The sequence below is a fragment of the Pongo abelii genome, chromosome 5 (assembly GCF_028885655.2).
Source record: "Pongo abelii isolate AG06213 chromosome 5, NHGRI_mPonAbe1-v2.0_pri, whole genome shotgun sequence".
Classification (NCBI taxonomy): domain Eukaryota; kingdom Metazoa; phylum Chordata; class Mammalia; order Primates; family Hominidae; genus Pongo; species Pongo abelii.
Window position 1 is genome coordinate 133,227,123 of NC_071990.2, and position 12,361 is coordinate 133,239,483.

The 12,361-nt window shown below is 38.7% G+C and overlaps 1 protein-coding gene across 1 annotated transcript in view; it reads left to right on the plus strand.

The window, feature by feature from the left end:
• Positions 1 to 12,361, plus strand: part of ENPP3 (ectonucleotide pyrophosphatase/phosphodiesterase 3) — a gene marked incomplete at its 5' end in the record, with an annotated part of 107,087 nt that overhangs the window by 63,058 nt on the left and 31,668 nt on the right. The window contains 2 exon segments of the mRNA NM_001133260.1: positions 10 to 41; positions 7,523 to 7,650. Of these exon segments, the coding sequence (NP_001126732.1) occupies positions 10 to 41; positions 7,523 to 7,650 (160 nt within the window).

Sequence of the window (12,361 nt, forward strand, 5' to 3'; positions counted from 1 at the left end):
TTGGAGCAGTTAATTCTGAAGAAATTGTTAGAAACCTCAGTGTAAGTATACAATATTCTTAATACATATATTTAAGTTAATGCAATGACCTTAATCTGGGTTTTTGAGAAATTCATATTGTATATTTCTAAGTCTAAGCTACTTGGAATTTATTTTTAAGCCTTCCATCAACATTATTTTATATGCATATTAGTTGCTTTTATCTTAGTTCTTTTCATTTTGGAGCTGACACATCCACAGAAATTAGCTTGCAGTAATAGTAGCACTAAATCCTGGCTTATATTGAAAGGGCTGATGTCCCATTCAAAAGGGTTGCATTAGTGAGCTTCAGGTAGCATCGTCTTTCTCATTTTTTGTGTGACTAATATAAGAGGATAGTGAATTATACCTCTTATAGATCTTTTTTTTACAAGTCAAAATGATATTCTCTTTACTCGCTAAGTATAACTGCAACTGCTTTTGATTGGTTCCCACATCCCAAATTGTAAGTAAATGAGTAGAGAAACTTCCAGATATCTTAAAGCAATATTTTTGAAAGTAAAATTCACTACTCCTGGAGAGACCTGGAATGGTCTTCTGTAATAGTTTTGTTATTTATTTATTTATATTTATTTTACCTTTACAATGTTTGCTTTTATTAACTTTTTTTTAAAAAAATCAACTTTCATGTTAGATACAGAGGGTACATGTGCAGATTTGTTACATGGGAATATTGTGTGAGTCTGATGTTTGGAATATGGAGCCTATCATCCTGGTAGTGAGCATTGTACCCAATAAGTAGTTTTTTAACCCATACACCTCCTCTTCCCTCTAGTAGTCCACAGTGTCTATTGTTCCCATACTTATGTTCATGTGTGTTCAATGTTTAGCTCCCACTTATAAGTGACAACATGGAGTATTTGGTTTTCTGTTCCTGCGTTAATTTGCTTAGGATTATGGCCTCCAGCTTCATTCATGGTGCTGCAAAGGACATGATTTCATTCTTTTTTTTTATGGCTGCATAGTATTCTATGATGTATATGTACCACATTTTCTTTATCCAATCTACCATTGTTGAGCACCTGGGTTGATTCCATGTCTTTGATATTGTGAATAATGCAGCAATACACATAAGAGTGTATGTGTCTTTTTGGTAGAATGGTTTATTTTGGTGGAGGGGTATATACCCAGTAATGGGATTGCTGGGTAGAATGGTATCTCTGTTTTAAGTTCTTTGAGAAATCTCTAGACTGCTTTCCACAGTGGCTGGACTAATTACACTTCCACCAACAGTATATAAGTGTTCCTTTTCTCTGCAGCCTCACCATAGCATCTTTTGTTTTTTGACTTTTTAGTGGTGGCCATTCTGACTAGTGTGAGATGGTATCTCATTGTGGTTTTGATTTGCTGACAAAAACAAGCAATTGGGAAAGAACGTAATAAACAGTGCTGGGATAACTAGCCAGCCACATGAACATTGAAACTGGACCACTACCTTTTGCCATATATAAAAATTAACTCTAAATGGATTAAAGATTTAAATATAAGACCTCAAACTATAAAAATCCTGGAAGGCAACTTAGGAAATACTCTTCATGACATGGGTCTTGGCAAATAATTTTTGGCTAAGTCCCCAAAAGCAATTACAACAAAACAAAAAATAGACAGGTGAGACCTAATTAAACTAAGAGCTTCTGCGTAGCCAAAGAAACTATCAACAGAGCAAACAGCCTACAGAAAGGGAGAAGATATTCACAAACTACAACAAAGGCCTAATATCCAGAATCTATAAGGAATTTAAACAAATCAACAAGCAAAAAACAAATAATCCCATTAAAAAGTGGGCAAAAGAAATGAACAGACACTTCTCAAAAGAAGACATACAAGTAGCCAGCAAACATGTTAAAAATACTCAGCTTCACTAATTCTCAGAACAATGCAAACCAAAACCACAATGGAATAGTTTTTATAGTTATATATTTAAAATATATTCACAAATATTTATCTACTACATGAAATTCATGACTTCACTATTGTTTGCAATGCGACTGTAACTATTTGAGTACAGGGGGTATGCAGTTACAGGCTTACCTTGGTTTATTGTGCTTCACTGCATTGTGCTTTGCAGATGTTGCATTTTTTAACCAATTGAAGGTTTTGTGGCGACTCTGCACTGAGCATGTCTATCCAGTGCCATTTTTTCAACAGCATGTGCCCGCTTCATGTCTCTGTGTCACCTTTTGTTAATTCTCACAGTACTTCAAATTTTTCCTTATTATTATATATGCTCTGGTGATAGGTGATCAGTTACCTTTGATGTTACTATTGTAATTGTTTTGGGGCACCATGAATCCTACTCATAGAAGATGGCAAACTTAACAGATAAATATTACGTGCGTGCTGATTGCTCCACAAACTGGCTGTTTCCTGTCCCCCTCCTCGCCTCTGGACTCTTCTATTCCCTGAGGCATAACAATATTGAAATTAGGCCAATTAGTAATGCTACAATGGCTTCTAAATGTTAAAGTAAGAGGAATAGTGACACATTTCTCATTTTAAATCAAAAGCTAGAAATGATTAAGCTTAATGACGAAGGAATGTTGAAAGTTAAGATGGGCCAAAAGCTAGGCCTGTTGCATCAAACAATTAGCCAAATTGTCATAACAAAGGAAAAGTTCTTGAAGGAAATGAGAAGTGCTATTCTAGTGAATACATACATAATAAGAAAGTGAAACAGCCTCATTGCTGACATGGAGAAAGTTTTAGTGGCTGGATAGAAAATCAACTAGCCACAACAGTCTTTTAAGCCAAAACCTAATTAAGAGCAAGACGCTAACTCTTTCTTCAACTTTATGAAGGCTGAGATGGGTGAGGGAGTTGCAGAAGAAAAGTTTAAAGCTAGCAAGGGTTTGTTAGCGAGATATAAAGAAAGAAGCCTTCTGGCGAGGTGCGGTGGTTCACTCCTGTAATCCTAGCACTTTGGGAGGCCGAGGCAGGTGGATCACTTGAGGTCAGGAGTTCGAAACCAGCCTGGCCAACATGATGAAACCCCGTCTCTACTAAAAATCCAAAAAAAAAAAAAAAAATTAGCCAGGCATGGTTTTGGGCACCTGTTATCCCAGCTACTTGGGAGGCTGAGGCAGGAGAATTGCTTGAACCCAGAAGGTGGAGGTTGCAGTGAGCTGAGATCACACCACTGCACTCCAACCTGGGCAACAGAGTGAGACTCTATTTAAAAGAGAGAGAGAAAAAAAGAAGAAGCCTTCTCCAAAACAGAAAAGTGCAAGGTGAAGCAGCAAGTATTTGTGATGACACAGAAGCTGCAGCAAGTTATTCAGAAGATCTAGCTAAGATCATTGATGAAAATGGCCACACTAAGCAACATATTTTCAATGTAGAGGAAACAGCCTTCCATTGGAAGAAGATGCCATCTAGGACTTTCATAGCTAGAGAAGAGAAGTCAATGCTTGACTTCAAAACTTCAAAGGACAGGCTGACTCTTTTTTTAGGGACTAATGCAGCTGGTGACTTGAAATTGAGCCAATGCTCATTCTGAAAATCCTAGGGCCCTTATGAATTATGCTCAATCTACTCTACCTGTGCTCTGTAAATGGAACAACAAAGCCTGATGACAGCTCATCTGTTTATAGCATCCGTTTCCTGAATATTTTAAACTCACCTTTGAGACTTTCTGCTCAGAAAAAAAGAGTCCTTTCTAAAGATTCCTGCTTATTGAGAATGTACCTGGTCACCCAAGAGTTCTGATGGAGATGTACAAGGAGATGGATATTTTCATGTCTGCTAACACATCTATTCTGCAGGCCATGGATCAAGGAGCAATTTTAACTTGCAAGTCTTATTCTTTAAGAAATACATTTCATAAGACTATTGTCATAAATAAGGATTCCTCTGATTGATCTGAGCAAAGTATTATAAAGTGAAAACCTTCTGGAAATGATCCACCATTCTAGATACCATTAAAAACATTTGTGATTTGTGGGAGGTCAAAATATCGTCATTAATAGGAGTTTGGAAGAAGTTGATTCCAACCCTCCTGGATAACTTTGAAGGGTTCCTGACTTCAGCAGAGGAAGTAACTACAGTCGTGGTAAAAATAGAAAGAGAACTAGAATCAGAAATGGAGACTGAAGCTGTGACTGAATTGCTGCAATCTCATGAGAATACTGAAACAGATGAAGAGCTGCTTCTTATGGATGAGTAAAGAAAGTGGTTTCTTGAGATGGAATCTAACCCTGTGAAGATGCCATAAACATTGTTGAAAAGACAACAAAGGATTTAAATTATTCCATAAACTTAGTGGCTAAAGCAGCAGCTTTGAGAGGACTTGAGAGGATTGACTCTAATTTTGAAAGAAGTTCTACTGTGGGTAAAATGTTATAAAACAGTTTTGGATGCTACAGAGAAATACTTTGTGAAAGGCAGAGTCCACTGATGTAGCCAACTTCATTTTTGTCTCATTTTAAGAAATTACCACAGCCACCCCAGCCTTCAGCAACCACCATTTTGATCAGTCAGCAGCCATCAACATTGAAGCAAGGCCCTCTACGAGCAAAAAAAGATGACAACTCACTGAACGCTCAGAGGATCATTGGTATTTTTAGCAATTAAGTAATTTAAAGTTCAGGTATGTAGTTTTTAGACATAGTGCTGTTGCACACTTAAAAGATTACAGTATAGTGTAAACATGACTTTTATGTGCACTGGGAAACCAATTCATTTGACTTGCTTTATTGTGGTGGTCTGGAACTGAGTTCAAAATATCTCCAAGGTATGCCTGTGGAGTAAAATCTCTGAGGATGGAATGCAAAGGACTGAAGATAAACGCTGAGCAAAGAGTGGTTAATATAATCTGGGACCCACTGTAAGTTTCAAGTAGAATGCCCATTAGAGCAGAAATTCTTTACAGTGATGATCACTCTGTTTTTCTCTCAACACCTTCTAGTGTGCCGATCTTGAGTAAAAACTGTGGAAATTCTTGCCCGCCCCTTCTAGTGAAGTGTATACATGCTATGTGTTCATGCTGAGTGGAAGCATAGTTCAGAATTTTCAACATGTGGACTCTCTAAATCCACATATGGTTTTCTTTTTGTTTCGTCACCTCATGATCCCTATAGCTGAAGCTCTGTTGGTGAAGAAGGGCAAATCTCTAATAATCCCAGTCGTGCAAGGGGATTGAGTATCACAGTCTTTGGAAATCCATTGCATGGCATCACAGATATGGACTGGGCCTGGAGTTACAAAGGCCCAAAGAAATGGGCTACCATTTCACATAGTCCATCCTTCCCAAGAAAATATTTCATGTGATAGTACAGTATTCCCAGCAGTGCTGTTCTGTGGGCCTATATTGAGCTTATTCTGGACAGAATTAACCAAGCATGAAATGGCAGCTTTTTAAGTTCTGCAGCACTCTGACTACATGAGAGACATCACTACTATTTATTCTGAGATAAAATGTCAAAAACGGCCGGGTGTGGTGGCTCATTCCTGTAATCCCAGCACTTTGGGAGGCCGAGGCGGGCAGATCACTTGAGGTCAGGAGTTCGAGACTAGCCTGGCCAACATGGTGAAATATCTTCTCTACTAAAAATACAAAAACTAGCCGGGCATGGTGGTGGATGTCTGTAATCCCAGCTACTCTGGAGACTGAGGCAGGAGAATTGCTTGAACCCAGGAGGCGGAGGTTGCAGTGAGCTGAGATCATACCACTGCACTCCAGCCTGAGTGATAGAGGAAGACTCAGTCTCAAAAAAAAAAGAAAAAGAAAGAGAAAAAAAAAAGTCAAAAATTGTATCTCAACTCTGTAGACTTCATTCCAAATTCTCAAATGCAAAGAATCACTGGTACTTCTTCGCAGGCAGGCAGTGTGCCTCCGGTTTTCTCTGGATTTACTCTGGCTACACAAAGGCCAGGAAAGTGTGACAGATTACACACAGGGACAAATTATAGTTAGTCCTTTGCATCTTGCGGGGAAGCTGCATACTCAGCAGCTGCCAGCTTGTGCCTGCCTGGAAGTTACAAAAATATTGACTTAAGAAAGAAGTAATGATAAATAAAACAGTGGAAGCATAAGAAGCCTGGAAAATATACCAAAATAGGCAAGAAAAAACTGGCAAAAATATGCAATATATACTTTTGTTTTTCCTCTTTCATTCTATAAACTCTCCTTGCTCTCCCATTGCCTATATTTTGTTTAAATTTTGTTTGTGTAAATTATGTGCTTCATAGTTTCTCTTATTTTTCTTATCTAAATTGACCCTGAGATAATAGTGACACACACTTGTTAATATATATGATATATTGTGGTTTAAAATAAATGAGAAAATGAGGAAATAGGAAAAATTTCATTTCCTTTGTTTATGGTTTTTCTTCTTGTTTCTCAAAATGGTCATGAGGGAGAGAAAGTTCCTTTGTAGTTCTATTTCTCATTACCTCATTTTTCTTTTACATAAATAGATACCAATGTGATTTGCATTTCTACAATTTTAAAATATGCCATACAGTCATAATTATTAAAGAAACAAAATTTTACTCCAATTTGTAAGGAACCCATGATTTTTTTACAAATAGGGAGACTGTAATAGGTTTCAAAAGCCATTGACTTGATTGGAAAACTAAGCAAATGTAGGTTATTTAAAAGATAAATTGAGTCTGTTGGAAAGTACTTTTTTGTGCAATTAAACTACTTTTAAGTTTTTTTACTCATATCTACTAATATGGTATATATTTTTATATGTAATTTAGACTCAAAAGTTGTCATTGTCACTCTAAATCTAGATGTCTGTCCATTTTCTGTTAAAAAAGAGGGTAATTTATAGTGGTTTAATATATATATATAATATATGGTTATATATTACATATATAGTATATATTATATGGCTATATTATATATTATATATGATATATAGTTATATATGATATATGATATATGCTTATATATGATATAATATGTAGTTATATATGATATATGATATATGATATGATATGTATATATGATATATATGATATGTGATATATATGATATATAGTTATATATTATACATTATATATGATATATAGTTATATATTATATACTATATATGATATATAGTTATATATGGTTATATATTATATATGATATATGGTTATATATTATATATATGGTTATATATACACACACCCCCCCCCCCCAGGAATAAAAACTGAAAACATTAACTGATAATTTAAATCAGATTTTTTGTTTTTTTGAGGGAGTCTCACTCTATGGCCCAGGCTGGAGTGCAATGGGGTGATCTCGGCTCACTGCAACCTCTGCCTCCTGGGTTAAATCAGATTTTTAATTGCAACCTGATTATCATTGCAACGACAAAAGTAATAACTAGGGGATCTGACTACATTGATAATAGGTTTAATATTCCTATTGTATTAGCCAAGCTGAAATCCCCTTACTTTTAAAAGGTGCTTCATAAATTGATGTAGAAGATGAACTTTAAAAATTAATTTGCATATCTTATGTATCATAAAGAAATATTTACTTGCTTTTCAGTGCCGAAAACCTGATCAGCATTTCAAACCCTATTTGACTCCTGATTTGCCAAAGCGACTGCACTATGCTAAGAATGTCAGAATTGACAAAGTTCATCTCTTTGTGGATCGACAGTGGCTGGCTGTTAGGTTCGTGTATCTGTTTACTTATCTCATAATGCCTTTAACAACCATCTGTCATTATAAGTCTACTTAACCTTACCCTGCTATTATCATCACTGTGAATTTTCCTGAGCATTGACGTTTTCTTGCCTTTTGGTGTGCTATTTAGCAGTTCTGCATTTGAAGTGATCATTATTAGATTGCTGATTTTAGCATCCTTATCTTCACAATATAGATGAGAATGAGGAGTAAGGCTAAGACTGTGCCCAGGGACTGTAAGTGCCAGCACCTTCCTACCCCCACGATGTTGTCCATTAAGGCAGCAGACAGATGATATCAGCTGTCTTTCAGCCTGATAGTGAGTGATTGATTACACAACTCTTTAAGACCTTTGTCGTCTTTGTGATTTTTATAAAAGAGCACATATAGGGCTGTAAGACTAAGCTAATGAATTAGTTGTAACATTTATTTCTTATTACTATTTATAATGGTAATTTATGTTGATTATTGAAACATTTGCAAAATTTAAATGTGCTTAGAGAAAACAAAAACCACTTTTGACTTTGTGCATGCTATTTAGTAGTTCTGCATTTCAAGTGATTGTTATTAGACATTATGACTCACTCCATCTTAAATAACCAATTAATCCATTGAGTCAACGTTTTATTGTATGTTTGCCATGTATGCTCCAGGCCCTGTTCTAGGCATTTGAGATACAAATTTGTCCCCTGCTCTCATGTACTGTAGTGGAGAAAACTGAAAATAAGCCAGTAAACAAATAAATATACACTTTGTGATAGCTGATAATTCCTATTTTTGTATTTCATACCAGCACTTTTTTCCTTATGCATAAGTAGATATAAAAAGTATCTGGACTTTATGGCATTTTTCTAGCCTATTTAATATGTATGAATGTAATGCCAGGGGGATAGAATGACAGTGGTAATACAGTGGCTAAGAGATATGTTTGACAAAGAAAAAGGAGATGACACTTTGGGAGGCCAATGCGGGCAGGTCACTTGAGGCCAGGAGTTTGAGACCAGCCTGGCCAACATGAAGAAAAATACAAAAAATTAATAAAAATACAAAAATTAGCCAGGCATGGTAGCACCTGTAATGCAAGCTACTTGAGAGGCTGAGGCAGGAGAGTTGCTTGAACCCGGGAGGCAGAGGTTGCAGTGAGCCAAGATCGCACCACTGCACTCCAGCCTAGGCGACAGATCAAATTAGTATTCGATTCCATCAAAAAAAAAAAAAAAAGGAAAGAAAGACAAAGCAAGGAAAAGGAGATGAAAGAAGACAAGGGACAAGGCACAAGGGAATTAGGCTCCAACATTCAGGATCAGGAACTGGGGATTTGGCTACAAGATAACCTGGAAACCCCTGTTCGGCCTGAGCGTGCAGTTTCACACTGGTTCACTAGATGGCGCTGACCCCTCTCTTTGGGATCGAAGTTTATTAGCCCTTTGGGTGGCTGTACTGTGGCTCAGGACATTCTCTAGAAAGTATTTTCCTTAAATATGTGAACAAAATTCAGCTCTACTAATATTAAATACATACAATTGTTAGTAATTTAGGTATGTAATATATAAATAAATATATGTCCAAGTTGGGGTACGTTCTCCAGATATTTACTGTTAAGAGTCTAACACCAAAGAAGTTAGGTCACTGGTACAGAAGGAGAAAGGGCTATAAAGTGAGAGCTCGCCCACCCAAATACCTCTGGGTTTCATGCATTAATACTCAATCTCAAATGGTGAGCTGTTTATTTTAAAAACTAGCACTGAAATGTTAAAAGAACTGCAACCCAAGAGTTCACGGCCAAGCTCCCCACCTAGCTAGGTTGTGGGAACTTGGAAAAATTAATATCTTAGAGTCTAATTTTTCTCATCTGTAACACAAGATTAGCCTAGTTTTATTATTTTCTTGCCATTAACATACAAAGTAAACTAACTTACATCAAAGGAAATTTTGAATACAGCCTTAACAAGAGAGCAAGTGAAGAATCTAATCTGGGCCGGGCACAGTGGCTCACCCCTGTAATCCAAGCTCTTTGGGAGGCTGAGGCGGGCAGATCACAAGGTCAGGAGTTCGCGACCAGCTTGGCCAACATGGTGAAACCCCATCTCTATTAAAAAAATACAAAAATTAGCCAGGCATGGTGGCATGTGCCTGTAATCCCAGCTACTCGGGAGGCTGAGGCAAGATAATTGCTTGAACCTGGGAGGCGGAGGTTGCAGTGAGCCAAGATCACACCACTGCACTCCAGCCTGGGCAACAGAGCAAGACTCTGTCTCAAAAAAAAAAAGAATCTAATCTGATTAAATCCTGGGTTCACTCTCTCCAACTCTTAAAACACAAGCCTCCAGCTACTTATTTTCTGGTGAAAGTACATCATCTTTAGTAATAATGTGCATCATTCGATAACTAGGTTAGGTCCCCCTTGCACAATTATAGCAAATTTCAACAGTTTGTATAATCTATTTTCATCATCATCATCTTTATTATACCTAAAATGTGTTAGATTTTACTAATTTGGGGAAACCTGATGTTTTGATATAGTAGAAGTATTAATAAAGTGCTTTTTTAAAAGAACATGAATATTAGCTTTTAATTTTGGATCAGCAACTGACGGATAAATTTCAGGCACCTTTTTAAGAACTAGAGATAACCAACAAAGTACCCGACCAAAGGATCTTTGCCCAGGTAGGAAGATAACAGCTATAATCAGGTGGGATAACTATTGCACTAGAACCAAGTACAAGGCTCAAGGAAGCAAAAATTACAGACCCAGGTGTGAATGTCAAGGAGCATCAGAGAATGCTTCCTGGTAGGGGTGGTTGGCTGATCGGGGTTTGGAAGACTTATGATGGGATAGGATACATGTTGCCATACAGCAGGTCTGCCCTGTGCGATCTGTGGGTTGTACGGTGGCATCCTGCCAACAAGGTGAATGAGAGTGGAAATGGAATCTTTGCTCAGCTCACCAAGCCTTGACGAGGGCTGCATTGGCAGGAGGAAGGGGATTCGTTTTTTTGTTGTTGTTGTTGTTTTTGCCAAAAGTGCCATCTGCTTGCCAAGCCTTGAACACTGCCAGGCCACATCCTTCAAAAGGCACCTTTTTCTCTCTCAATGATCTGCCCAGAGCACCTTTTTTTTTTTTTTTTTTTTTTTGAGATGGAGTCTCGCTCTGTCGCCCAGGCTGGAGTGCAGTGGCGCGATCTCGGCTCATTGCAAGCTCCGCCTCCCGGGTTCATGCCATTCTCCTGCCTCAGCCTCCCGAGTAGCTGGGACTACAGGCACCCACCACCACGCCCGGCTAATTTTCTGTGTTTTTAGTAGAGACGGGGTCTCACCGTGTTAGCCAGGATGGTCTGGATCTCCTGACCTCGTGATCCGCCCTCCTTGGTCTCCCAGTGCCGGGATTACAGGCGTGAGCCACCGAGCCGGCCTGAGCACCTTTTTAAAGCCAGCAGTAGCTCTAGGGCAAGGAAGGGTAAAGAGAAGGAGGCAGGTTTCCAGATGGAAGAACTAGATTCCAGCAGTTGCAAGTAGTTCTGCGTTGCTGGAGCACTGAGTGTATGAAGCCATCATGCGTACAAAGGACCTTATCTGAAATGACTAAGGAGTGTGACTTTGATCTTGAAGAAAGTAGGCCGTTGGTAGATACAGGTGGCTTGAGGTGAATATAGGGATATTTGCTTTTGGAGAGTTCCTTCGAGATGCTACATGGACGAGGATGGTCTAGCGCAGTGGTCCCCAACCCTTTTGGCACCAGTGACCGGTTTCATAGAAGACAGTTTTTCCAGGGTGGGGGCGGGAAGGGGGGGGGTGGTTTCAGAATGATTCAAGCGCATGACATTTATTGTGCAATTTATTTCGGTTATTATTACACTGTAATATATAATGAAATAATTATACAACTCGTTATGCTGTAGAATCAGTGGGAGCCCTGAGCTTGTTTTCCTGCAACTAGATGGTCCTATCTGGGGGCGATGGGAGACAGTGATAGATCATCAGGCGTTAGATTTTCATGAAGAGCATACAACTTATATTCCTTGCATGGGCAGTTCACAATAGGATTCACCCTCCTATGAGAATCTAACGCCACTGCTGATCTGACAGGAGGTGGAGCTCAGGCGGTAATGCTCACTGACCCACTACTCACCTCCTGCTGTGTGGCCTGGTTCCTAACAGGCCACAGACAGGTACGGGTCCATGGCCCATGGGATGGGGACCCCTACTCTAGTGTGAAACAGGGAAGCCTGTTAGAAAGCTATGTAGTGACCCATTCAGCCCCAAGGGAGCCCATGAAGCCATGGAGATGGTGAAACTGTATATAGTGCATCACTGGGAAGGTATTATGGTTAACTTAGAAGTCACAGTTTCTAGGATAGTCTTGCTTTTATCATATTCTGTCTGATGTTTGTTCTCATTAGAACATAGATTTTTATTTCCAGCAGTGTTAAATAAGATTAGGGGCATGTGTGTGGGTGGGTGTGTGTGAGTGTGTGTGTGTGTCTTGAAGGGAAGATTCAGAAGTTCTGAAGGCAGGATGATCAATTTGGGAAATTGTTCAGGTCAGAGGATCTAGCTTAGAATGGTGGCAGTAGGCCGGGCATGGTGGCTCACGCCTGTAATCCCAGCACTTTGGGAGGCCAAGGTGGGTGGGTCACCTCAGGTCAGGGGTTTGAGACCAGCCTGGCCAACATGGTGAAACCCCGTCTCTACTAAAAAT